Source organism: Cottoperca gobio, chromosome 12 (genome assembly GCF_900634415.1).
Source record: "Cottoperca gobio chromosome 12, fCotGob3.1, whole genome shotgun sequence".
NCBI classification, from domain to species: domain Eukaryota; kingdom Metazoa; phylum Chordata; class Actinopteri; order Perciformes; family Bovichtidae; genus Cottoperca; species Cottoperca gobio.
Window position 1 is genome coordinate 15,800,163 of NC_041366.1, and position 27,450 is coordinate 15,827,612.

Genomic DNA, 27,450 nt, shown 5'->3' on the forward strand with positions numbered 1-27,450 from the left:
TGAGAGTCATGTCGGAAACTGATCTCAGCTTAGTTTTCTTACTGGACCCCATGTGATAACGCACAAAGTTGTTTTTCTGACTCAATCCGAGAGAGTGGACTTGTTTAATCCTGTGTTATCATATCCCACTGCAGGGTTTTATGTAACTATATATTAATCTAGGAATATTAAAATGCCATATATAGATGTAGCTGTTCTCTGCTGATGCTGAGTAATAACACTCAAACTGTTTAAGTTGCAAAGTTGTCTCTAATTAAAGTACATTCATCAGTTATGGATATTGCATGAGTTAAACATGTGGGTGTCTATTAATAAGGAAGTATTGATCAAGCACAGATGGACCTTCTGGCTGACCAATTGTATCAATTCTGAAAAACATGACCTGTAAATTTGAGTAGCAGAGAGGCTTTAATAATTTAAGGGAAATGGATTAGTGATAAATAAAAAAAAATAAAAAACTAGCAGCTGCGTCCACTGGTTTAACTTTGCCAGGCCACCATTGTTAATAATAATAATAATAATAATAATAATAATAATAATAATAATAATAATAATAATAATAATAATAATATTAATAAGAATTCGTTTTTAATGTTAAATATATAAATGTTAATTGTTTTAAAGTTGCAGTGAAATCACATTCAGTCAAACCTTTTGCAGTCAAAAATGTTTTATTTATTTATCATTAATATTAAAATGTGAAACATACATTTAGATTTCAATTTCAAAAATGTTCTCAAGGGCAAACATGTCATTTGACTTCTAAATCAAATAATTTCAGTTTCATTTCATTCAGTAATTCCAGTAGTGGACTTCTTACAGGTGCAGTGGTGTACAGGCGTTCATTTTTAACAGGGGGGGATGTTTCGTTCACGCGCGACTAGTGAATCGCCCTATTAATGACTCTTTTGGTTCTGTATTGTTTTAGTTTAAAGAATATTATAGATACTGACAGAACTATTACAAATCCGGCTGCTGTTTCAGCATCACGGACAGCGTGATTTATCACAGCTCAGTTGGCTACTGATATTTCAGAGCCGTGGTCATTGCAGGCCATTGAATCTAACTTGCAAAACCTCATTTAGATAAAAGGTCAGGTAGACTAAAGACTAAACAAGCGCTCTGCTGCTGCACTTTCTCTGCTGCTGGGAAGGAGCGGGGGGATGGCAGATCCTTCATCATCCCCCCTCAAATACCCACCATAATCTGAATACATGGTTGCAAAGACTACAACATTGTTACATAAATGCAGTCAATTTACCATTCCACTGGACCTTCATCGGCTTGATCAGAAATTGGGAAAAAGATTGAGAATTTGCTCCAGGCACAGGAACTAGACATCAGGGGAGCTAAAGTGAGACAATTTACACAGTGAGACGCCATCGTTGTATCATTACCTTTCTTCAAGCTCTAAACTGCATCTCTGTCATTGACAGAGATGCATCTCGTTGACCAACTAAAGGCCTGGGGTGAATCAGTGTCTCTCAGTGAGTACAGAGAGTTCGAGCAGGGGCTTTCAAAACCTGATCCACTGTCAGCCCTGTGTCATTTTAACAGTGGGTATAAGCTCCTAAATCACCAAACAACCCCAGTGGGATTAAGTGTCATAAATTGTATCACCTCACAGCCTAAATACAAAGCCATAGAAACTGTAGAAAACTCTGTTACCGGAGAAGAGAGTAATATAGCCGTCCAGCAGCACCTGGTGCATCCCCATCCTGCTGACACTAAAGTCTGATGGCTCTCACTGGCTCTGCCTGGATTTCAGGATTTCCCTGCCCACCTCATTCTCAAGGTCGTTGATCTCCTGGATTTTTACACGGGATTTGAGCTGGTAGAAGATTCCCATTTTACCAAAGTCTAAGGAAAATAGAGCATTCTTTATACAGCAAGATTTGTACCAATTAACTATCTGTATTTTGGGTTAAAAAGTGTGGTGTGGTATGTGTGCTACTTTTGGGTAATCAACGCTCCAACTTTATGAACTGATGTTTAGCACCACAAAAAAATATTGGGACGGCGTATCCTCTCAAAGATCTGATTTATAAATATGTAACAAAGTTCTGGACCCACTAAAGATGTCAACTAGACATAACATAACAGGAACTTAAGTCTAAAGGCTACACTAAATTGACATAAATGTTATAGAACTGAAAAGAATGAACTGACCATCCAAAGTAAAGACGAAGTGGAACATGTATAATTGTTGATCAGACCATTTTTACACAAAGACAACTACATGACTTGGTACATTCTGATTGGATACTTCCTGTATTTAAGAGCTCTTCTTGAGGAGGTGCATCGTTTGCTCCGGCCTGACAAGATGTCCCTCCAGCAGCAGCTGGTAACACAAAGGAATAGACCAAAGACATTTCTCCAAAGACACACTGAAGTGTGACAGTACAGAAGTTAACTAAATGTGCTCCTACAAACAGAAACTATTGTACTGCAAACAATGCTGAATAACATATAGTATGGTGTGTGAAACAAAATCTATGAAGTGAAATGAGTCAGTCTTGTGAAATAGAAGATAGTAGTCCTAAAAACGGGCCTTCAACTTAAACTGAAATAGTTTCCAGGATGTTTAGACATGTTGTGACAGCTTGTAGATGACCAGATAAGTGCAATGTTCTCCTACATACCGTGCCCTTCACCGAGTTTCTGTTCCAAGTAAGTAACTATAATTTTGGATATTTAGTACAGCTGATGGGCTACAGCTGTGAAAACACAAACATTGAGTGTTGGTGTATTCACAGCTGTAAATGTGCAAACCAATACAGTCCATTCATGGACACTCCTTAGATGGCGCTGTTACCAGTTATATTTTGTATATTAAAAGATAAAACTGCACGATAATACACAAGTAATGGCAGATTTTGGAGGTGGAAAGATTTTGCTATAGTAGAATATGTCGTGGCCGATCTATTGCTTCATTACTTAGCCTCATAACTTAAACATGACTAATTGATTGGGAATCAAATTCAAGGCTGGATATCAGGGCTTAATCTCAAATTGCATATATGCACCTCATTGATTGCCTTCAGGCCATCTGGAGCTTAAACAAATTAGATTTTTAAACATTGTTGTTTTTTAAATTTTCTCCACGGACTATTTTATTGTTGGAGCTTCACAGCTTCACAGTTTAGGAGCTCAGGCACAACTTTACAGGGTCAATTCAAAGGGGACTTTTATTGGTGGGAATATGTTTTCTGGGATAACCTGGGATGGGTGTTCCTGGGGTTCCCGTGTCAAAGTTGAAAAAGTCCTCTGCTCTGTCTCTGTTCCTCCACCTATTGGCCTTGGCTGCTTATTTAACTGACCCTTCTCTCTCAGCTCTGCACCCCTTCATACTGCTTCTCCCCCCCCCCCTGCAGTTTGTTCTTAGTGTTCTTTCCTCCCCTCTTGGCAGATGTGATCTTCTCCCTCGCAGCCCTGAAAGCCTCATCATTTTCCTGGTGAGGAGGCACTTTATTTAAAAACTTAAATATCAAAGGTTTTGTGAGCAGTCATGCAATAAAACAATATTTATTCTATAGCTGCGTTGCATCAGAGCTGTGAAACAGGTCCCTACTTGTGTTGACTACCTAGAGTCATATGTCATCTATTTGAAATGAACCACCAGCAAACTACTGTTAGTTAATCTTTGTCGCAGATAAGTACCACTGCAGGCAGAGATCTATACACCCAGTGAATTGTTCTCCTCTCAGTTTACGGTCCTGCAATAGCTTTATGGAGTTTTAGTTAAGTCATGTGAAGATTGACCACGGATTAATTATTTGAGCGATAACTTAAAAGTCATATCAAGTTGTTTCTACGGTGTCTGTCTGCATTTTTTTATCCCCTTGGTAACAAAAGAGAGATATTTTATGGTAGTGTGGGTTAAAGTTTAATGACTTTGTGAGAGTTACATATTGAGAACCACAGTAAGCCTTTTACCTATCAACAGCTGCAGATCGTAGCAAACGCACACAGTAAGCAGCCTGTCGCAGAGGGCCCGAGAGACGTCAAGGTAAGATAAATAGTTTTACATGTTTATCTTGAATCATTCAGGTGGAACAATGTTGAATGCAAATCTACAGGATTAACATGTTAACTTTGTTCTTAGAGACGTGATGGCAGGGGAACATTTTGTGGTTTGTCTGCTGAGATGTGAAACTAAATCAATTCACTTGCCTGTTACATAACTTGGTTGCTTTCATTTGACAGACCAAAGCATCTGAATGACAGTAGGCTTTACGGTTTTGAGCAAGTGTTTTTTTTTTCTTCAAGCCACAGTAAAATACTCTTGGCTTTTTATTTTTTATTTGTCAGATCATCTCAAAACTGTTCAATGATTCAGACAACTTTACTTTAACACAACAACTTATAGGTGTATTGACGAGCACAGCCTCTCCAAACGTTAAGACGTATACTAGAACTATTATGTTCATGCTTTCTATTTGACTACAGCTACATGGATTTGTACATTTGTTTAAAGGTGACTCTCTCTGACGTCTTGATCTATCTTACAAAAAATGAAGGATACAGTTTTTGGTTCACATCTGCAGTATATTATTGTGCCACATGTAATGGCAGAAATGAATGGAAACGCCCCCCAGCCGCAGAAAAAGCTAAATATTATCAATTATGGTGTGATTTTGGCGTTTAACTGTATGTGGAGTTGCATTGTGGGTAATGTAGCCAAAAAACTAAAATAAATTAGGTACATTTTCAAAGAAAGTTGGCTTTGAGGCTCAATAGCTCCACCTTCGTTTCAGGTGTCATTCTCTTTCGCAGTAGTGAAGACGAGCAGCGAGCCGTGACTGCGTGTGAGCCAAAGTCCCTGACTCACCATTGTAGTTGACCATTGTCGATACTTACTTACTTACATTTAAAATTATTCACCTGTTGGCACATGCTGTAACAGAATACACTGAGGCAACTCCTGGGTAATAAGCAGGTGTTTGGGTTTTGCTACATGAATCAGAATTTAAATTGCTGATGATGCAATATTATCATTATTTGATGTGTAATTCAGGTTTGCTTTGTTTTTTTTTTGCTATTTTGTGCTTGACAGGAATTAAATAAAGCATTTACTGTTCCTGCGCTATGAAAATGGTAAAGACGACAATAATTGTGTCACTGGCGTTGCTGCTGTTGGCATCGGTCGCCACATTCGTAGGTGTTTTCTTTGGTGTCGGGAGAAGGAAGCAACCAAACGAACAGGTTTACTTAAAGGCGGCTGTGGCGGCAGATGCTGGGCCGTGTTCAGAGGTCGGCAGGTGAGAGCTTGCACACTAAACATCCTACGGCATGACAATTGCTCTCACATACAGCCATCCCCATGCAAATCTCTGTGAACCTGTTTCATTCTCTGCCAACACTTAAGCTCTTGAGTGTAAAAACTAATCCTCCACCCCTTCCCTCCATGTGTTTTAATTACCGCAGAGATATACTGATGAAAGGGGGGTCTGCAGTAGATGCCTCTATAGCTGCTTTACTGTGTGTTGGACTTATGAACGCTCACAGTATGGGCATCGGAGGAGGACTGTTCTTCACCATCTACAATGCCACAACTGGTACACCTTTATATCCGTAACCACCACAAAGTCTTCTGTTGTTTCCTTTCCCACTGACACAACAAACTCGTACAACTTCCTGATCATCTGGATCTTAAATGCATTTCCTGATTTGTAACCTGTACACAGGGATGGTTGAGACCATTGATGCCAGAGAGACGGCTCCGCGTAACGCAACAGAGAACATGTTTGGGAACAGTACAGATTTATCCCAGAAAGGTAATGTTTAACCAGCGCTATCAGACATGGAAATGAGCTGACGGAAGCTGCAGTTAACATTCACGAAAGACCTTGTGATCATGAAGGACAACAGAGATAGTGTATATTCTGTGAATGCTCTCAGCACAGGAATAAAAACAACAAAGGTTTTGGTCTTAGTATCTGTACCAGTGCCCTAAAATAATGTCTGAATAACTTATGTGGCGATAATGTCTTTGTTTCCTTGCCTTCCATGGTTATTAGGAGGGTTGTCAATTGCTGTACCGGGGGAGATTCGAGGTTATGAAATGGCACATCGACGACACGGCAAGCTGCCTTGGAAGGACTTGTTCCAGCCGAGCATTGATCTTGCAGAAAAAGGTTTTCCTTTGGGAAGGGCACTTGCCTCTGCTCTGTCCAGCCACAAGAAAACCATCATCAAGGACCAAGCCCTATGGTGAGAGGCATCGACCTAAGGAGTATAAACTCAGTGTCTGATCACCTCACCGCTACATGCCACTAAATCCTTCACACTGGTCATTTAAAGCATGTTTTTATTAACATCTTAAATTATGTTTTCCTTCATTTCAGTGAAGTGTTTTGTGGGGAAAATGGCGACGTCCTAAAAGAAAATAACATCATCACATTTACCAAGCTTGCAGAATCCTATAGGAAAATAGCAGAAGAGGGTCCTGATGCTTTCTACCAAGGAGAACTGGCTCAGAACCTGGTGACAGACATTCAGGCAGCAGGTAATGTTTTACTGTTGAACGAGGATGAGCATATGGATATATATATATATATATATATACAGTATATCTCAAAAGTGAGTACACCCTTTAGATTTTTGCAAATATTCTGTTATATCCTTTCAGGGGATAACATTATCCTACTGAAACTTTGATATAACTTAAAGTAGTCAGTGTGCTGCTTGAATAACAGTATAGATTTATTGTCCTTTGAAAATTACTCAGTACACAGCTGTTAATGTCTAAACAGCTGGCAACAAAAGTGAGTACACCCCATAGTGAACATGTCTAAATTATGCCCAAAGTGTCAATATTTTGTGTGACCACCATTGTTATCTAGCACTGCTTTAACCCTCCTGGGCATGGAATTCACCAGAGCTGCACAGGTTGCTTCTGGAATCTTCTTCCACTCCTCCACGACGACATCACGGAGCGCACGGATGTTGGACACCTTGCACTCCTCCACCTTCCTCTTGAGGATGCCCCACATGTGCTCAATTGGGTTTAGGTCTGGAGACATACTTGGCCAGTCCATCACCTTAACCTTCAGCTTCTTCAGCAAGGCCGTTGTCATCTTGGAGGTGTGTTTAGGGTCATTATCATGTTGGAAAACTGCCCTACGGCCCAGTTTCCGAAGAGAGGGGATCATGCTCTGCTGCAGGATGTCACAGTATATATTGGAATTCATGTGTCCCTCAATGAAATGCAGCTCCCCAGTGCCGGCAGCACTCATGCAGCCCCAGACCATGATGCTGCCACCACCATGCTTGACTGTAGGCAAAACACATTTGTCTTGGTACTCCTCACCAGGGTGCCGCCACACACGCCGGACACCATCTGACCCAAACAGGTTTATTTTGGTCTCATCAGACCACAGGACATGGTTCCAGTAACTCATGTTCTTGGATTCATTGTCTTCAGCAAACTGTTTGCGGGCTTTCTTATGCATCGGTTTCAGAAGGGGCTTCTGTCTGGGGCGACGGCCATACAAACCGATTTGATGCAGTGTGCGGCGTATGGTCTGGGCACTGACAGGCTGACATCCCACTTCTGCAACCTCTGCAGCAATGCTGGAAGCACTCGCACGTCTATTTTTGGAAACCAACCTCTGGATATGACGCTGAGCACGTGGACTCAACTTCTTTGGTCGACCCTGGCGAGGCCTGTTCCGAGTGGAACCTGTCCTGGAAAACCGCTGTATGATCTTAGCCACTGTGCTGCAACTCATTTTCATGGTGTTGGCAATCTTCTTATAGCCAAGGCCATCTTTGTGAAGCGCAATAATCCTTTTTTTCAGCCGCTCAGAGAGTTCCTTGCCATGAGGTGCCATGTTGTCCAGCATTCAGAGAGAATTGTGCCCAAAACACCAAATTTAACAGCCCTGCTTATCATTTACACCTGAATCCTTGTAACACTAACGAGTCACATGACACCAGGGCGGGAAAACAACATCATTGGGCACAATTAGGACATGTTCACTATGGGGTGTACTCACTTTTGTTGCCAGCTGTTTAGACATTAACAGCTGTGTACTGAGTAATTTTCAAAGGACAATAAATCTATACTGTTATTCAAGCAGCACACTGACTACTTTAAGTTATATCAAAGTTTCAGTAGGATAATGTTATCCCCTGAAAGGATATAACAGAATATTTGCAAAAATCTAAAGGGTGTACTCACTTTTGAGATATACTGTATATATATATATATATATATAGAATATTGTTTATAGAAAAGCTGCTTTTATATATAGTAGCAATAGGAAGTTACCAACGACGCAAATTAATCTCACACACAAGGACATTATCATCATTATTGCCAAGTCTGTTATCACTATCACTGATATCACTTATCGAAAGTAATTTACTCAAGAGGGAGATGCAATAAAATATACTAACATGCACCTCTCTCTGCACAGCTAATTTCCATCTTAAGGATGATTTGTGTTTTTCAGTTCTGTCCAAGTGTGAATTCACTGTTGTCAATCCGTGTTTAGGCGGCATCATCACAATGGAGGATCTGAAGGATTATGTGCCTGTCTTGGATGAGAACCCTTTAAGGGTGAATGTGGGAGAGTACAACATGGCTGTTCCCAATGCTCCCGCTAGCGGCCCTGTGCTCTCGCTGATATTAAACATCTTGAATGGTAAGCCTTGATGCTTTGTCCAAAAACATCCTGAGTGGGAGTGCTTTAATGTGAGATGCCTTCACTTTGCCAGTCACTCTCTCAGTCTCCAATGTAAGCAGCATGTTGATCTACTGAACAGTAAATGTACTCTTAAAATAAAAACGTTTGACTGAAAGTTACCTAAGGGTATCTTGAGCATGCACATGTCATAAATCACATGATGTTTGACAGTAACAAGTATCTTTTAGGATGTAAAAAAAACCACCTGACCCCAGGCCTTTTCATCTAGCAGCAGAAATGTGGTGCAGACATTCATGCTGACCCGTCATTAAGATGCAATGCATTAGGTTGATTTACGCAACGCAAACATGTAACTCTAATGCTGTAGTTTTGTTGGCTAAAGTACATATTACAATAACATTTTCCAATGAGTTGGATGACAAGATTGCCTCTTACGTGTCTGTACGCTCAGTGTGAAGGTCCTGCCTGATAAACTAGCTTAGCATGAAGACTAGAAACAAGGGAAACATCATATCTCTTTTTCTTTTTGACTGAAAAAGCAACTGTAAAGCTTACTAACATCTTAAATTAATCTTAAAACTGTAAAGCTTACTAATTAACATGTTAGATCTCGTGGCTAAGGGAAAAACAGCATGTGACCATAAAACTGTGGTTTTATACACTTGGATGTTTTGTATAGATTATTCTCAAAAAAGGGAATAAGTGTGTTTCCCAAAATGTTGAACTGTTCCTTTTACCATAGAAAGCTCAATAACCTCATATCGCCTCATCGCTTTTGTAATGATTGAGGAAGACACTGACAAACGGCTCTTTTCGTTGCTGTTTAGTTGTTCAGGTGTGAGGACTTGGATTGTTGATGCTGCAACACAAACAGATGGCGCCTCGAAATGACACAAACCAATAAGCTACTGAAACAATATCTTATTACTTCCTCCAATTTAGAGAATGAAGTTAAAACACCTGAGGGAAAGACGCTGTGACCCTGACAGAAGGGCTTTTGTTTGATTGAAGTTATTAAGTTACAAAGATAATTGCGCTCTTTGTCTTCAAACCTGAAAGTTTATGATCATTGTTGCTAATGAAATCACCGCTAACTCGGTCAATCATCATTTCCCTCACATGTCACGTCTGTGTACATCGTGATCTGCCTGATTTAACGTTCCTGCTGTGTTGGTTGAGAAATCCCAAACTGTCCATGTTGAAGACACTGTCTCTGCTTCTTCAGAACAGTGTCTCTGAGGATTAGACGTCCTCCCGTCTACAGTAATTAATCTCTCTGAACCTTTCCTTTCCTCTGACCGGCTGCCCACACACTGCGGCCCCCTGCCTCGCACGCTAACACTAATCTTACCAATTTACCTCTAATTGGACACAGTCGAGTGACAGAGGCTTCACGGGCACATTTCAGTGACTTCCCAAAAAACTTTCATCCTGCTGATTTACCGTGACTCCTGCCTCTGCCTGACAGCTGAAACCCATCAAACCAAGACTCTTGGGTTTCCTCAGCTTCCCCTTCTGTTTCCCCTTGCAGCTGTCAGCTCAGGCTAATACCCACGGTCTGGTCACAGCAGCTTTTAGACTAGATAAAAACACAGGAACAGGAACAGTCCATTGTAGCTGTCTCCTTCCTACCTAACATCCATCTGAATGAAGTTTAAATCAAGTTACGGATGATTGTTATATTTTCTACAGGGTACAACTTCACCTCAGAAAGTGTGTCAAGCACTGAGAAAAAGATCCTAACCTACCATCGCATCGTGGAGGCTTTTCGTTTCGCTTATGCAAAGAGGACCTTACTTGGGGATCCAAAGTTCCTCAACATCACAGACGTAAGATCGTGGTCTCTGCTTAAAACAGTTAAAGTTTCTGTGGGTACCACACTGTTTCTGTGACACCTACACAGAAGCAGCAGCAGCTCCTCCAGTAAATACTTGTTAGCATTCATTTAACATGTTTTAATGGGGTGGCAGTGTGTTACCACAGTGGGGGGGGGGGGGCAAAGTCAGACGTTCTTTAATGTTACACATAGTTAAATAAATATTGTACGAACAAAACACAGAAGTTCAACAACAGTAGTGTTTTGCTGCTGCCTCTGGTTAAAAGTGTCAAGCCTGTTTTAGGTGTGTGTCAGAAATGATACTGTGATGTCACAGTGTACATGGAGTACGCCGTGACATCACAGCAAGGTGAGAGGTTAGATCACAGGAGGTGTGTGTTGAGATAATCTTTAGGTCCGGGAAAGATTGTGTTTTCAGTAAAATGTTAAAAAAGTCCCTGTTGACTTTATTCTGTAAACCTCTTTTTATACGCATTTTCTTATTATTGAAGAAGAATTTAATTATAATTGAAGAGCTATGTTTTCATTATTATTAAAGAGGTTTCCCCTCATAGTAAAATTAGTAAATATATATATAATATCTAAATTATACCATGTAGTGGTAGCTGGAGCAGGTCATCTTTGGAGAAATCAGTGAATCTCTGCTACTTTATCCCGTAGACATGAGTGAATTGAGACATAATTAAAAGCATGCAAGACGTTGCCTGTGCTGGATCAGTAGGAACAATACTCATATTTCCCTGAACATAAATCAATACTTAATTAAAAACACTAAACAAAAACTTTCCCTTAAATATTTGGCATATGAATTATTTTCATGTCCCTCTTTCTCTTCCAAAGCTCATCCGGAATATGACCTCAAGTTCCTATGCAGATGACCTCCGTGACAAGATCACAGATGAAACCACACATCACATGAACTACTACGAGCCGGAGTTTTACCTGCCTGACAACCACGGGACCGCACACCTCTCCGTAGTGGCAGAAGATGGAAGCGCCGTGGCCGCCACCAGCACCATCAACCGGTTGTATGACAACCTAAATTACCTTTACAAATGTTTTTTTTTTACCAATGTTAGTTCATCCGTCTTGTTCCGACTCCCCTGATATTTTAACCGTTATTGTTTTCCTGCAGTTTGGGCTCCAAAGTCATGTCAAGATCAACAGGGATACTTCTCAACAACGAGATGGACGACTTCAGCTCTCCGCTCATCACAAACAGCTTCGGAGTGCCTCCTTCACCCAACAACTTTATCAGGCCAGGTCAGATTAAAACACACACACACACACACACACACACACACACACACACACACACACACACATACGAGTTCTCAAAACCAGTAACATTGTAATATACATAGATTGGCTGTTGTACAGTAGGCAGATTAAAGGTCACACAGAGGTCAACCCGTCCTTCTTGACACTCTGCATTATGTTTTTGGCTTTTGAATAATATTTATTTTGTACATTAATACTAAATATAACGAGTGGATCAAACGTCTTCAGCCCCATTTGGAAGGTTTTATGTTTTTTTTTGTTTTAAACAATGAATCCAAGAAGATTTATGTGGATTTTTTGACACTGATCATCAGAAAAAGACACTTTAATGTCATAAAGCAGAACTCACAATTCTAATTCAACAACTTTAATCCGAACAAAGGAGCATTTAGTGACAAGCAGCTTGTGCACAGAGGATCCCAGTAACATACAACAACATACACACACACATAAAATACTCTTGTGTAAATAGGTCTCTATGTATCGACAAACACTAAACAGCTATAGTGTGTTAAATCTACTTTAATCCAATGATTGAACAATAAAACATCACAAAAGAACATATACCTGTTTAATTTGGTAACTTAAACTACCGTTCATTTCTGTTAAAAGGAAAAAGGCCGATGTCTTCCATGTGTCCGACCATCCTCTTTGACAAAAACAACAAAGTTAAGATGGTGGTCGGAGGCTCAGGAGGAACAAAAATAACAACTTCTATCGCTCAGGTAAGACGTCTGCAGTCAGACGTTTGTACAGCTGTTAAAACCATTTAAAGTAGTTACATTAATTAGGTTTAATCTATAATCCTTGGCTGTTAAATTACAATTGTCTGAAATGTTTGCTGTTTTCTAGGTGATTCTGAACGCACTGTTCTTCGACTTCGATCTTCATAAAGCCGTGTCGGATCCAAGGCTCCACAACCAGCTGAGTCCCAACGCCACTGTAGCAGAGCCCAACTTTGACAAAGTGAGTGTCACAAACAGCCAACAATACTGGTGTGTTTGGTGGTGTTGTGGTGTGTAGGGAGACCATCCTTCGCCCTAAAGCCCAGCTAACACTGAGCCCTTATACCTCAGTCATGACCGGCACCCAGCAGCCGGTTCATTATATTCACCTTCAGGGATGTGTAGAATGGAGAAAGATATTTCTGCACCACTGTGGTGGTAAAAGTCTTATCATCTTATATATGGTTGCCATACAAGTTGCACATCATAATATAATATCTTTTAAATATACCATTGAGGATAATCAATACAATATAGAAACTGTTGATTTGATCTTTTCACTGAGATGTAAAATAATTTAATCAGTTGTACATTAACAGCATGACACACTGATTCAATGTTCCCTGGTTTGCACGGAGTCTGTGTCTTCTATATATGCTCCTGTTTGCAGAACGTCCTGGACGGTTTGGCATTAAAGAACCACGAGACAGAGTATCTCAATTCAACAGGAGCTGTGGTGCAGGCGGTGGTTCGCCATGATGACGGACTCCACGCTCAGTCAGATCCTCGCAAGTGGGCGTACGCCGCAGGCTACTGAGGTCATAAACACACCTCTGATTATGCAGAGAGCCTGTAGCTGTGTGAACCTTGACACCAGTGGTACGAGCTGAGAGATTAGAGACCTAATAAGAAACCAGGGAAACATTGTCGGCACTAATTGTTCTCTCAATAAATTAGAATAACTCCGATGACTAAACGTTGACTTTTTGCTCGTTATGTCTGAAATTAACTCTGAATATTGAGTCCATGTCTAATGCGTTTATGTGCCACATTGTGTTATTAGGAAATGCTCAAGACACTGGATGTTATTTTAAAGCTTTACCATCATCAGTGGTTTGTTCACACCATAAATGTGTCCAACACTTACCTATTTATGAAGCAATTTTGTAAATCATTAGCAGCGTAAATCTGTTTCCTGTTGTTGTTGTCCATTAAAGATGTGTTAGGTGACGTGTACAGTAATTACTAACGATTGAACTATCCACGGGAGAAAATCAACCAAAACGAACAGAGAGACCTCAAATGATCAATGTTTCGTCATTTAAAACGTCCACATATTTCACCAGGACGGCTCATATGAGGCGACAGCTAACAGAGACAGAGCAGACATAAGCTGTTTTTAAAATAAAGGACTATAACACCTCAGGGACAAACAGTCCTAATAACTTACAGTAACTTCCCACAACCCAGAGTGCAATGGCCTGTAATGACCCCGTAACAATATTACAGCTGTTGCTGCTCACACCGTCACCGCTGGTATTCAGGGCTCTTCTTTTCTCGGCTGGAATGTAAATGTTTTACATAAGTACTGAAATGTGTAAAATGATGCTGCTTTTATGAACTTTTTGCTACATATGTCTGGTTTATCTGTGATAAAAAACTGTTGTAACACAAAGTGGTTTAACATTCACAACATATATTTATTTAAAAACAACTGGAATAAGTGAATGGATCATTTATTTGGTCATTTCTAGAATTAATGTTTTTAATTGTTTTTATCAAATTAATGGAGTAGATATTGTAGATGTTGTTTTGTTTTCCTTCAAAATAAACACTTGAAATGAACATACTGTGATTATTAAAAACAAACCTACTGTAAACAATTATTTTGGGTCTTTAATCTTTCCAATGATAATCTAATTAAGTGACTGTGTGGTTTGACAGACACCTAACCACAGAGTACATAAAGTAATCGTTACCAAGACTAAAGGAGTTTTCCCACACAAGCGCTTACTCTATTTTAAACTATTTTAGATTGGGGGGGGGGGGACACACACACACACGACATACAACAAATGTCCACAGCCAGATTGTAATCAGGTTCATCGAAATGACATGCTCTGCACCTCAGCCTGTTGTCTGCATTAGTGTGGTTTAATTCTTTTCAACGAGATGATGAATGTAGAAATGAACAAGTCACATTACAATTTCCCTTTAAGGCCCAATTAAGCACAATCGGACTTCCACATAGTTATAATGAACTCAGAGTTATGCAACTCAGACACTTTACTTTACCCTTTAGGCATTGAAAGAAACGAGTGTATCAAAGTCTACGTGGCCTTAAGTCGTCCCACTGCCTTGCATGACATTATGAAAGATACTAAATATTAAAGAACACCCACATAATGCATCTAATAACATCAAATAACCAAATATTGATCAGATCTGCTTCATCGCGGCACTTTGTGACTGAAAGTGTCATCACCGGATTATTTAACTGCTTTAAATGCTTTGAGTGAAAGACATTTTCGGCATAGTGTAAAATAATGCTTTAAATGACATTCACACAAACAGGGTCATAACATGAAGCTATGAAGTCACAATTTATCCACATTAACTTACTTGTCATACAACAAAGACAGCGGTGCTTCACGCAGACTAAAATTTGCATGTTCTCACAACTCACATCTAGTGCCTCAAAGGAAAACGCAGCAGAATCCACTTAGAAAATCATCACTAATTCATAAGTCTCTCTACTGAAATGTATCTCATCACTGCTTCCTTTGTCTCACAGCAAAAGTGCAAACAGGAAAACACGAAGCAGATTATTGCTGATCATACTATACTAACAACAGAGAATAAATGTTTAAATAGCTGAAGTTTGTATGCAAGTGTGAGCTCAAGCAATGTTCAGGGTTCGTGGTTTAAAAGCACATGTGGTGAAGATTTAGCGATCACTCACTCGTCTTTGTTTGGATTTAATGTTTTATTTTGAAAACACAGATATTCACAGTTAGTAGTAGCAAAAATGTGTCATTATTTTACAAAACATTTTGACATATTAAAACACAGAGTAAAAAATACAACAACTGTAAATCAAATTGTTCAATTCTACAGCATTTGCTTAATTTTTAAACAAAGATCACAATATGCTGAGGGACCTGAATAGTGTTGTATCACATGCAGTAAAATCTTTAAGGTCCCAGTAAGTCAGGAGGTCACTTCCAAAGGTTTACATGGCTCAATAAACAATTCTTTCACAGAATAACAAAGTGGTAGGACATCAGGGTGTGTGTGCGTGTGTGTGTGTGTGTGTGTGTGTGTGTGTGTGTGACATATACATTGAGAAGTTCGATTAGCTCAAAGGATAAATCTGGTTAATCACAACTTGGATCTAGTTTCTGTTCATCATACACACCAAGTCAATTGCTGAGTTCTGGGAATAAGGCAACATCGTTAAAAAGAAACTCAGACAATAGAATCGTTTTTAAACAGTCCCCATGGTTCCTCAATTTAATTTGGCCAACTATGGGGGTGAATGTTACGTATAAACTAAACTTACATGATCCACTTATTAACTTTTATAGAAATTTCAATTGTCTTGACAACAGAGCAAACTCCCTTTGGTGATGAAGACTGTGAGATGCAATTGAAAGCTCTAGAAAAATGACTTATAAGTGGACATTGATGTAAGATTTGTTCAAAATGTCAAGAAAGAACAGTTTGGGAAAAGAAGTCGCTCTGTAACAGTTAAGACCCGACCTCCTGGTTCAATATGACCTGATGTGGCCTACTTGCCGTGGAGGGATTATTACTGACATTTCTGGTGAGCACAGCAGTGGAAAAGCCGAACATTAAAGTCAAAAGTAACAACAGCAAAACTATATCAAACGTTGGTTTCCCAGCTCTCACACAACTCGTGCAGTATAATCCACTCACTACTTCCCAAACTCACGTCTTTCCACTCACTATTTAAAACACTTGAGACTGTTTGTGTGGAAGTGTTTAAACAGTAAGGCTTTAGGATTATTTGTAAACCCTGAAGGCATGAGCGAAAAACAAAATTGAATTAAACAAAAGAAAGTTATTGATAAACAAATGGTCTTTTTGGGGGTGAAGTGTTCTTTAAAGGCTGATGGTTGAGTCCGATTTTAGAGGGAAGCTGGTGCTTCTTCATGGTCTCTGTGGTCAGTATCCAGCGGACTCGCCCAGCTTCCTGCTGTCTGATACGGCCGTGATGCATCCGTTCTCCTTTCCAACAGCATTGACTACATTTACCCAGTATATCCAGGTCCCAGGTTTGTGTCCAAGAGCTATGAGGCCTTTTTTCACAGACTGAGGGGACACAAAACACACACACACACACACACACACACACACACACACACACACACAAATTAATACCTCTTATCCTTCGCATTTCAGGTTTCAAAACTGATTACGGGTAAATCGAGGCCGACTTTTGTAGGATTATGTTGCAGCTATCTCCGTCAGAAACCATTAACATAAATAGAAATGTTATTCATTAGATAGACGGTCACAGTCTAGTGCATTTTAGTGTCATTTATGGTCAGTGAGGATGAGCACATGCGTATCTCACCTCGTTAAAACCAGGCTCAAAATTCACATTGTTATCGGAATCAACAAACACTATAGGCGCAGCAATAGCGTCTTTCAGATTCATCCCCAGCCACAGGTGGTTTATTATAGACTGCAAGAATAAAAGAGAATCATGTAAGCAAACAAATGAGGATGCAGAAAAACAAGTCTGCAAACAGAGTTTACTGGAGTTACCAAGGCCACTGCTGAGGTAATCAGGCTTCCCCCAGATCCACCGATCACTAGGAGTCCTCCGGACTTTGACTCCAGTATTACCGGAGCCATTGAGGACGGAGGCTGTTCACCTGTGACCACAATTACACTCCATATCAGACTGAAAAGAGACTACTTAACTATATTAAGTTATGTCTGTAATTACTTAGTCTGAGGCTTGAAAGTCCATGTGTTATGTCTGTGGCTTTACCTGGCCTCACTGTGTCTGCTCTCCCACAGAAGTCGGACAGCTCATTGTTGAGGATGATGCCCGTTCGTGGAGAGTAAACGCCTCCCTCCAAAGCTACAAAACTGAAACATAGTCGACTGAGCAGATCATTCTGATATCATATTTGTAATTTCATATAGAGGCTTCCCGCTCACATTTGGTTTATGGTGCTGGTGGCAGACACAGCGAGTCCATCTTCATCCAGGACAGACACGTGTGTCGTCCCAACGTGATCAGGGGAGGGCTTGACGTTGTAGTAGTAGGACTTCTCATGGGTGCGGTTTGAAATCATGTCCCTGGTGTAATTAATGAAGGTGGGATCAAGCAAATGAGCTGAGCTCTGAAAGAAGAATATCGTAATGAGAGTGGGAAAGGATATAATCAAATCCTGTGTACTGCTGGGGTGGCATGTAGCTACTCGACACACAAGGTCTTGCAGTTACATGCTATACTGTGTGTCTTAAAGGAACAGTTCAACATTTTCTTGCCGAGTTAGATGAGAAGATTGATACCTTTTGCAGATGAACATTATATTAATCTTCTCATCTAAACCTCAAGAAAGTGTATTTTTGAAGTTTAACTTGAGCACCCAACGTTTTTTGTTTAATAAACCGGTATTCATGGATTTATTTTGTCACTGAACATATATTATTGATTGTCTATAAGTAATATTAGTTATATTAGTGTTTTCCTGCCCAGGGACTGCATAAGAAAATTAGCTATTGGTTAATTATTACATTATTTGATTATATGAGAGTGTTTTTGTACCTGACAAATAAATGTAATGAACTAAACTAATAACGCCCAGCAGACATGGTATAACACTTATTTAGAGTTGTATTTCTGCCTACTTGGTCATGTAAGTCCAATATTCACTCTCCTTTTAGCTCTGTTTTGTTCTCCGTCAACTCCTGAGGGAAATATCTTCAGCAGCTTGAACTTGAACTTTTTAATATCTTTTGTGCTAAGAATAATGAAAAAGAGAAAGACAATCTCAGATCCCAACCTTATTGTCATTAAAGAAAGGATCATTAATGCTCCTTTTTTGTCCATTAGCAAATTTCGCTGCCTCTATATAGTGATGGTACATCTGAATCTTCTGGTCACCATCCAGGGAGTTTGGAGTCAAAGGGAACCCTGTGGAAAAAAGAGAACAACAACCAACTTTGAAACTTTTAAGCTCTACAATCTTTCAATATTTCGAGAGTCATCACACAACACATGATACCTTGCATCAGTTTGAGAACGAAGGCAAGCAGGGAGCCCCCGGTAGGTGGTGGAGGGACGTACATCTGAGTATTTCCCACAGAAACTGTCAACGCATCCACCACCCGCATCTGGAAGGACTTCAGATCCTCCATGTTTAAAGTCCCACCTAAGAGAAACATGAAGGATATACAAACAGCTTATTTTAATTTTAATCTTCCTCATTTCTTTTTTACAGTACATGCCAGTTCCTCCCCCCGCACCAACCTGCAGCTTCTATGTCTTGGATTAAGTCACGTCCTATCTTGCCAGTGTAGAAAGCATCTGCCCCTTGCTCTGCAATTGTTTCCATGGTTTCTGCAAGTTTAGGAAACTTCAGGATGTCTCCTGTGCTCAAAACGGTTCTATTTTTGTCGCAGAAAACTTCACTGGAAATAAACATTGGTGTAAAAGCACATATTAGAACATATTAGAACACAGGAAGTATAAACAGACTACACTTAGAGGTGCTCATGCTGCAAATCTTCATTCAGGTAATGTGTGACTTCTCTGGGCTACTTTGTTAACAAAGAGTGACATTCATCTCATGCAATTCATAATATATCACATGCTTCTTTGTGCACACTCAACAATGAATATTATTAAATGTTCTGCAGGAATTTGTTTCTGCGTCCGTGCGCACACTTTTGCAGAGGCAGACAAGAAGCAAACACTCTCTTTCAGGCTTTTCACACCACACTTAACTCCCAGCTAACCCCTTTTTAAATATTGCATTTGGGAAAAGCAACATTTCTGAAAGAAGGTGAGCACTGCTTTTATCTCTGGGTCAGTAAACCCGGCTCCAGAAATCTAGAAAGACTCAGTGAATTGTTAACCCAGGGGTATAAAACTAGCATGACATGAGTTAAACAAGGGATTTCTAGAAGAGCCCTTTGCTCAGTGACCTCCAGATGAGACAAGGCTTCAGTGCTATTTCGTCAGTTATCATTTTGCTAAAAGTTATCATTTTTGGAGACCTTTACAAGCTCTCAGTCACTATAAGCAGTTAGTGAGATGTCGTACCACACAGATGATTTTTCCACGTGATCTTTTACAAAGTTGATCTTCAGAAGCTTTCCCAGAGTCGCCGACACAGGCATGCCCTCCCTGGCCAGTGTAATTGTTGGCTCAAACAGCTTGGCCCAAGGCAGCTTCCCATACTTTTTGTGAACTGCCTCGTATCCCCGCAGCTCTCCGGGAACACCGATCCACTGGCTGCCTACAATGTACAGGTGGGAAACAGTGCAGCTGCATGAAACAAATGATGGAAACCAACGATGAAAACGTCAGGCGGACTGACTTTATGTGGAAAAGAAAGAAGAGCAATAGAACAAGAACGTGTGTTCCTGGTGATATTATTTGTTCAGGTCAACAAATACAAATACATATGTAAAATGTTTAATGCTAAAATCAACAACATCTAACCTCAGCAATAAGCGTTGCACTGAGACTTTTCTTTAAGGTGGTGACTTCAATTTTAAGCGACCGAAACACTTAAAATGTGCAATGACTACAGGAGGAAGCATGGGGAGGATATTATAAGGTACTTTACACTGATGGACAATTCTGCCTACCTCGGCTGAATCCGAATGTGGTGCGACATTCTTTTAACAGGTTTTTTCGGAAAGACTTTGGGACGGTTTCTCTGAAGTTGTAGACTTTAACTTCGCCTGAGGAGAGATCAGCGATTAGAAAAAAATCGGCCCAATCAATCTTTATCATTTGAGGTCACACAAATGAATGAGAAGACCCACCTTTTTTATTTCTTATGGTAAATATAGATCCTCCTCCAATCCCCATACTCTGAGGATTGACCACAGACGTGCACAGAAGAGCTGCAATGGCGCCATCTACTGCCGACCCCCCTTGCTTGAGCATGTTCCTGTAAAACATTTTCCCAGTGTGATTCACCCACATACACATACACATGTGCACACGTTTTTAATAATTGATTCACTGGAGACCTGGGGTGTTAAGTTTTCAGAGCACCAAATATCAGATTGCAGCCAAGAGGCAAGTTTAAACCATGTAATGCTGCTGTATGCTTGATGAGGCAACATACCACGAAACTTCTGGTTATGTTGCTGCTTTCTTGAACATCTCCAAAAGCTGTGAATAGGTCTTTTATGTGTTCACTGAGCAATGGGAAAAAACTGTTTTGTCTCTGTTTGGGTCAGGACGACTCAGGGCATCGTAGTTTGAAGGGTTCAACAGAGAGAAAGATAGACTAATAATCTAATTAAAGGAGTCTCAAGTGAACAGTGGAGACAGAACAACAAATGGATGATACTTGTTTATGTTTTTATACAGTAGATCATCATAAACATAAATACAGACAAACAAAACCAAATGTAGGTTGTATATTTGTGTATAAAGGCGTGCTAATTTAGTGATAGTTTGTATGTATTGTGTGTTTGTTTTGTATTTTTTTCAAACCTGAGATGTTAAATGAATCCGGTGAGTTTGGAAAAAGATTAAAGAGACTCTTTACTGTAACTGACAACTATCTTGAAGAACGTGTTATGCAAATGATATAGTTCAAGAGGAAATAAAAGGATGTCCTTGAATCTCCCTTATGAGATAAACATTCATTGTCTCGGTTGTGAATTGGGAAATGAACACATAGACAGAAAAAAAAACTACCTGGCACTGAATACAAAAGCAGGAAGAGCTTCATGCACATTGCAGTGATTAAAAATGAACCTCACCTTTATTCCATATTTTGATTTTCTATGATGACAGATTGAAGGAGTTCACATTGTGGCTCACCACTGAACAAATCAAAGAGTGCATCCCCTCCATATTAGAAAGATTACTATCAGTTTGTAGGTTAGGAAACCTGATGTTCTCTTACAATTACATCCAAAAGGATAGTTTGGAAATAAAGAGGTGAGGAGAATCAGATGCCTGTATGCACACAGTTCTGCAGGCATTATCTCTATTCTTCAAACAGAGCCTGTTAAATCTCTTAAACTGATTATCCCATTGCTCAGTTCAGCTTTTTATCTCAGCCACAGGGGCAGGGAGCATGCATGAGTTCTGAATAACTAAAGACATATCTGTGAATAAAGATACATGTGATGGGAATATATCTAAGAACACTCAATTTAATTAACTTTCAAACACATTAAAAATGTTTCACGGTTTTAGATACAGTTATACATCGTGTTAAGACAAGTTCTGCCATGATTTCTTCCGATTGAACAAAACGTGATTTACCTGCCAATCTCGGAACAACGTCGCGAGTCCGCAGACACAGCCGCGCGCGTGAAGCAGCCGCTTTGACGGTCTCTGTCCACCAGTGAGACGAAGAACAGACAGACGAGAGCAACGGCGCAAAGTAAACCAGCCAAGATGAAGCAGCAAACCAGCCAGGGCTTAAGCCTGTATTTAGCCATTACACTTTCTGTGGAGCAAACGTTGTGTTGAAGGGAAACTGTTGCTGCTGCTGCTCAGTGCGCACACACTCAATGAACACTGCCTATAATCCTAAACTGGGTTTACCCCTCCCCTCCATCAACTGGCTACTGTGGTGTAGTGAAAGTAAAAAGCATGAGGGACGGAATTACTCACAGTATGACTAAGATCCTAACATCGTGTACATCTGGACATGACGTCACGGGTATTCCCAGTTATTAGAGTGAGTTCCCAGAATCAGAATAATCTTTATTGCCATGAACTGTAGGTTTTCACCTACAAGGTATTTGCTGTGGTTTGGTAGGTGCATAAGAACATCATTTGGTACTAAAATAGAGATTAAAGTACTAATCGTCAAAAAAATAACAATATATACAAAATATAGACAGTAGAGACAATGTACAATATCTTAGTGAGACACACTGTATGTCTTGAGAATTTACTTTTTTCTTTGGAATAGTTTTTTGTCAATAGTTTATGCCAGTATAAAGTTTTAAGTATGTGCATTTCATTTGAGCACATTCTGAATATATATAAAGTTTCCATTTCAGGTCCAGTCAGTTTCATTGTAGAAGTTTGATTAAGGCACTTTCTTAAATATTTAATTTGCAATCACAGGATCATTAACAATTTGGTTCTCAAATATTTCCTGAATTATTTCAGGAAGCAGTTTTTTCCCAAGTTCCCCCTCTACTTTCTCACATTATCACAAACATCAGCTAATTAGGAATACACTATCAATCTAGATCTAAAGACGTGAAGCCACAATGAACCAATCAACATAAAATAATACATGATAGAGATTCTTAAATAGAGAAATCAGAGTCCCAAAGTAAAACAAAAACGAAACAAGAAATCAGCATTTTGGGTAGAAGTGGGAAGCTGATATGAGTTAGAGAAGGGTTAGGAGTCGTGTATGAGGTGTGTGACGTGTGCAAAAAGTGCCAGTGGTTGTAAAACAAAATGAACCTGTGCCTTTTGTGCCTCTCCATTCAGAGGCTTAAATGTAATCGTCCCATCTGGAAGTGGTTGTTTCTCTAAACATTATGTCCATGGTCTCTGGGGGAACTTAGACTTAACATGCATTTTGGCTCCCCACTCTTCTCACACATCTGTTAAAGAGTTGAATTCAAATGTGGTGCACTGTGGAAGCACACTCATTTGAGAGCCTGGACTAGTGTGTTTGAATTCAAAATAGAATAAAATAATTACTTTTACCATCAGTTGTTGACTAGCTCTGAGTGCTCTGTACCAATGTTTGTGTCATAGGCAGTTCAGCAAATAAAATAATAAAGTTGGTGATGTACGAAGGAATTGACTCATGAGATGTGATATACCCAAATCCCTATATTCTCCAGATGGCCTGTCTACCCTTAAGCTGTATAAAGTGGCACAAGCCCAGCCGGGGAACATGGCTCTTTTGAGCACAGCACAGCTGCTAACACCTCAGACAATTTATCTCCAACTTGAATCTTTTTAACTTCACCGAGAAGTTGATTCAGTAAAGTTAACACTGAAACCATAAAGCTCCACCCAAGCACTTTAATTGTCACCCCTGCAGATGACTCCAGCAGCAACAGGACTGAGCATGTGGGCTGGTAGATTACCAGATCTGCCAGCCAGGTCGTAGCTGCAGCCAATCTGATAATCCATCAGCTAATTTCACATGATCACACATGTTTAGCCTGTGGCGAGGAATAGTAAATACAATGGGATCTATGTGAATGAGCTGGTAGATGTGGCTATATCTGGAACAAAACAATATTCCTAAATGTGTCAGTGTCAGATAAAAATCATGAATAACGTTGTTTAGCACTAACACAAACCCATTGTTTGCTCTGTCTACTTCTTTTTGTAGGCCTGCCTCGTGACTCGTGATGGGCTGCAGCTACGAGCCGGCTCTTAGGCTGTGACTAAAGAGGGGAAATGTACACAGTTGTACTGAGAGATTGTCAATGTATTTAACTAAATGCATGAAATGGTAAATCCGGCAATCAGCAGTGTTGCTGGATGTGTGAATGTGTTGTTTTACGGTGTGGAGCAAGGGGGAGGGCCAGCGATGGAGTGAGAGAGGGAAGGAATTGGAAGTCTGATCCTAAAAGCAAACAGTCCTTTTAGTGCCATCAACATCTGCTCTACTGTCCCCGGCGGTCCAGTGTGGCGGCCGCTGACCGAGGTCCTGAATGTGCTTTGGCAAAGGTGGCATCGACTGTCGCTGTCCATGGTGCTGCTGACCTCAGCTGGGACAAACCCTGAGGTACGGTATGAGTCCCACGCCAAGAGAGTCAGCTGTTTATATACGGTGTATGTATATATATATATATACATATATATATATATATATATATATATATATATATATATATATATATATATATATATAATAGGTGGTTTTAATTAACTAATATTAACAGCAACATTACATCATGCCTTGATCTTAATTTAGATTTTTTTAAAGTTGTTTTTCCCCCTTTTCTTTATCTTAATTCATATCTATAGTGCAGATTAATGGCAGATTGTATAGCGAAGGTCAGAAACGTAACTGTATCCAGCATGCTTTTACATCTACTGTGTTTGGTGCAATTTAAGGACAGAACGTTATTTAAATGCCTGCTGCCTTGTGCTGCCTATGGCCAGTTAGAACTTCAACACAAGGGGGAGATGGTGTCTATATTTTCAGTAGGAAACCTCTTGGCTGCTGTGATCACCAATAGACATCATTAATCATCTGTAGGTTTGTTGTCTTCTTTGGTAGCTTTCATTTCTACCTCATTCAGGCAGAAGCAGTTTTGTGAAAGAGGATTTTGGAGAGCCCTATAATTAGTTTAATGAAAGAGTGCAATGTACAAAAGAACGGCTGGAGATGATGCTGTCAGAGTCTAGGGCAGGGGTCGGGAACCTATGTATGCCATATATGGCTCTTTCGATAACGCAATATGGCTCGCAGACAATTTTGAGCTGACATTTAACATGATTAACAGGTAATAAATAATTATATTGTGTCATTTTAAAGTAAAACATTTAGCAGCGGATTTGTTTTTAGTTCTCCCCTCTCCTTTCCTCCGCTCCGTCTCTGACTGTAGGTGAAGGTGCTTTTATGGCTCTCCCAGCCATAAAGGTTCCCGACCCCTGGTCTAGGGATATCCAAGTACAGTGGAGGGAGTGGAACCCAAAGGAAGACAGTTTTACAGGCTCAGGGGATATTGTAGGGCAGGTACAGCATTGGCATTGGCATTCAGAGGCAAGAAGAACAAAGCAGGGCCAGTGGATGAGTTGGGAAAGAGTAAAAAAATATACAAAGGGTGTAAAACAAGTCTGTCTCAAAGGCGATACACCTCGAGACATGCGGAAATGCCTTGCAGCAACCATTAAGAATAAGCACTTGGAAGTTAACTCACTAGATGCAAAAAGGAAACAGGATTGGATTTTGTTTGTTCGTGAGAGTAAGGTAGTAAGTCATTTTGAACAGGCATGATGTAGGTAGGGCAGCATGATGTAGGTAGGGCAGAATGATGTAGGTAGGGCAGCATGATGTAGGTAGGGCAGCCAGGGACTGGAAAATTAAGTAAGATAATAGCTCATAGTCCCCCTGGTGTCAGCTACCACTTATCTAAGACCTGATCTGGTGTCATGGTCAGAAACACTGAGTGTTGTGTATTTTGTGGCAGTACCATGGGAGGAGGCAACATAAATGGACTGAAGGAAAAAAGCTTTGCTCCAGTCTAAAGCAGGAGGAGTGTGGTCTGTAACCCACGGTCAGCCTGTCGGGGTTTTGTTGGCAGATAAATATTTTCACTGAGTTAACTGAACTGGATCAGAGAGGGCGGAGCCAAAAGCAGACTGTGAACAAAACGCCGACACTGCAGGCAACGGTAATGATAATTTAAAAAATAAAGCCTAAACAAAACTAGTCGTTTATCTTTCTCTGTGGGTAAAGTGCACATCATTGCATCTGTGTAGGATTTGTACACAGCATATTAGGATATTAAAGAGTAACTTTTGACCTTTCGTAAGACTTGTAAATACAAAACCTAGCCAGAAAACACATGCATGTTAATGTTAATTATTGTTGCATTAGCTTAGAGCCACAGCCACATGAACTATTATTTTCATAATAATAGGTTGTGAATGCCTACAGCACTGCATTATAATCACAAGGAGTTGAAAAGCACACAAAGATGGTGTAGGAGCATATTTTGCAAAGATACCACACTGTAGGTCGACGTGATCCTACAAATAGTGGATTGTTATTGTTCTCCCATCGTGATCCCCCCCCAAACACACACACACACACACACACACACACACACACACACACACACACACACACACACACACACACACACACACACACGACCCATCCCCTCACTACCCATCCTCCTATGTGTGTACTGCACCTTTAGTGCTTGGTCAATGGGATATTTCAGTCACAGACATGTTTCTTTCTTTGTGCAGTCTGTAACCTTTTTATTGTTCAGGAGAAATATTCATGATCCCTAATAGACACTTGACTTGGTTAATGTGTAGTTTGGATTATGCAATTGCTAACATGCATTACAATTCACTCGGAGGCAGATGGACAGAAGAGGGATCAAGGTTTTTTGTTTCTTTTTAATAGTTCCCAAACTAATGTTTTCTGCCGTCAGTGCAGTACATCTATGGAACTATGTTTTCTTACAGTACAGTTGCAACTAATGCTTAAAACACAGACCATTAGACACTAATATAAAGATAATATTATGCATTACATTTTCATGCAAATGATATTTCACACTCCTCTTTACCAAAGAAGTAAGGTAACTTTGTCGGTATATTTGCACACAGTTCTGTTATGTGAATATATTAGGTCAACATTAATGTGCTCATAATGTCCATGAAACCATCACAAATGTAACTATTGGCCTTTGAATTAGAGCTGCATTTAGTGTATTTGTTCTTTACAAAACTTCAAATTCACTGGTAAGTTACAGTAGTCTTTATTTCACTCGTTCTATTCATCACATTCAAAGTGAAACACACCTACTGTGTCTGGTAACAGTTCACACTGATTGAACCTGCACCAGTCCTCCATTTACAGAGATGAAACCATTATTGGAGTGGGTGGAAATTAAGCAGTTTAAGCTCAAAGGCATTAACGCCTCTCTCATACAGCTGTGGCTGATTGGAAATAAGTACATGAACACATCATCATCTCCTTATACCCACTCACTCAAAGAGCTATTTCAAGAACATGGGTTCTTTGTTTCTGAC

The 27,450-nt window shown here is 40.0% G+C and overlaps 2 protein-coding genes across 2 annotated transcripts; one reads left to right on the top strand and one right to left on the bottom strand.

Moving 5' to 3' along the window:
• The first annotated feature begins 5,088 nt into the window (after window positions 1-5,088).
• ggt1b (gamma-glutamyltransferase 1b) lies at window positions 5,089-13,397 on the top strand. The gene is made up of 12 exons (XM_029444932.1): window positions 5,089-5,261; window positions 5,428-5,558; window positions 5,688-5,777; window positions 6,021-6,213; window positions 6,348-6,508; window positions 8,502-8,651; window positions 10,347-10,483; window positions 11,332-11,519; window positions 11,627-11,754; window positions 12,385-12,497; window positions 12,625-12,738; window positions 13,168-13,397. The coding sequence occupies exons 1-12, from the start codon at window positions 5,089-5,091 to the stop codon at window positions 13,312-13,314; spliced, it is 1,725 nt and encodes a 574-aa protein (XP_029300792.1). The 3' UTR covers window positions 13,315-13,397.
• A 2,067-nt stretch (window positions 13,398-15,464) lies between these two features.
• ggt5b (gamma-glutamyltransferase 5b) lies at window positions 15,465-22,307 on the bottom strand. Its single transcript, XM_029445509.1, has 12 exons — window positions 22,003-22,307; window positions 20,538-20,665; window positions 20,358-20,453; window positions 19,807-20,002; window positions 19,012-19,172; window positions 18,767-18,913; window positions 18,545-18,675; window positions 17,694-17,878; window positions 17,521-17,621; window positions 17,292-17,401; window positions 17,098-17,208; window positions 15,465-16,832 (listed from the first exon to the last, which is right to left on the bottom strand). Exons 1-12 carry the CDS (start codon window positions 22,179-22,181, stop codon window positions 16,686-16,688), a joined length of 1,692 nt encoding a protein of 563 aa, XP_029301369.1. The 5' UTR covers window positions 22,182-22,307; the 3' UTR covers window positions 15,465-16,685.
• Window positions 22,308-27,450: the final 5,143 nt, after the last annotated feature.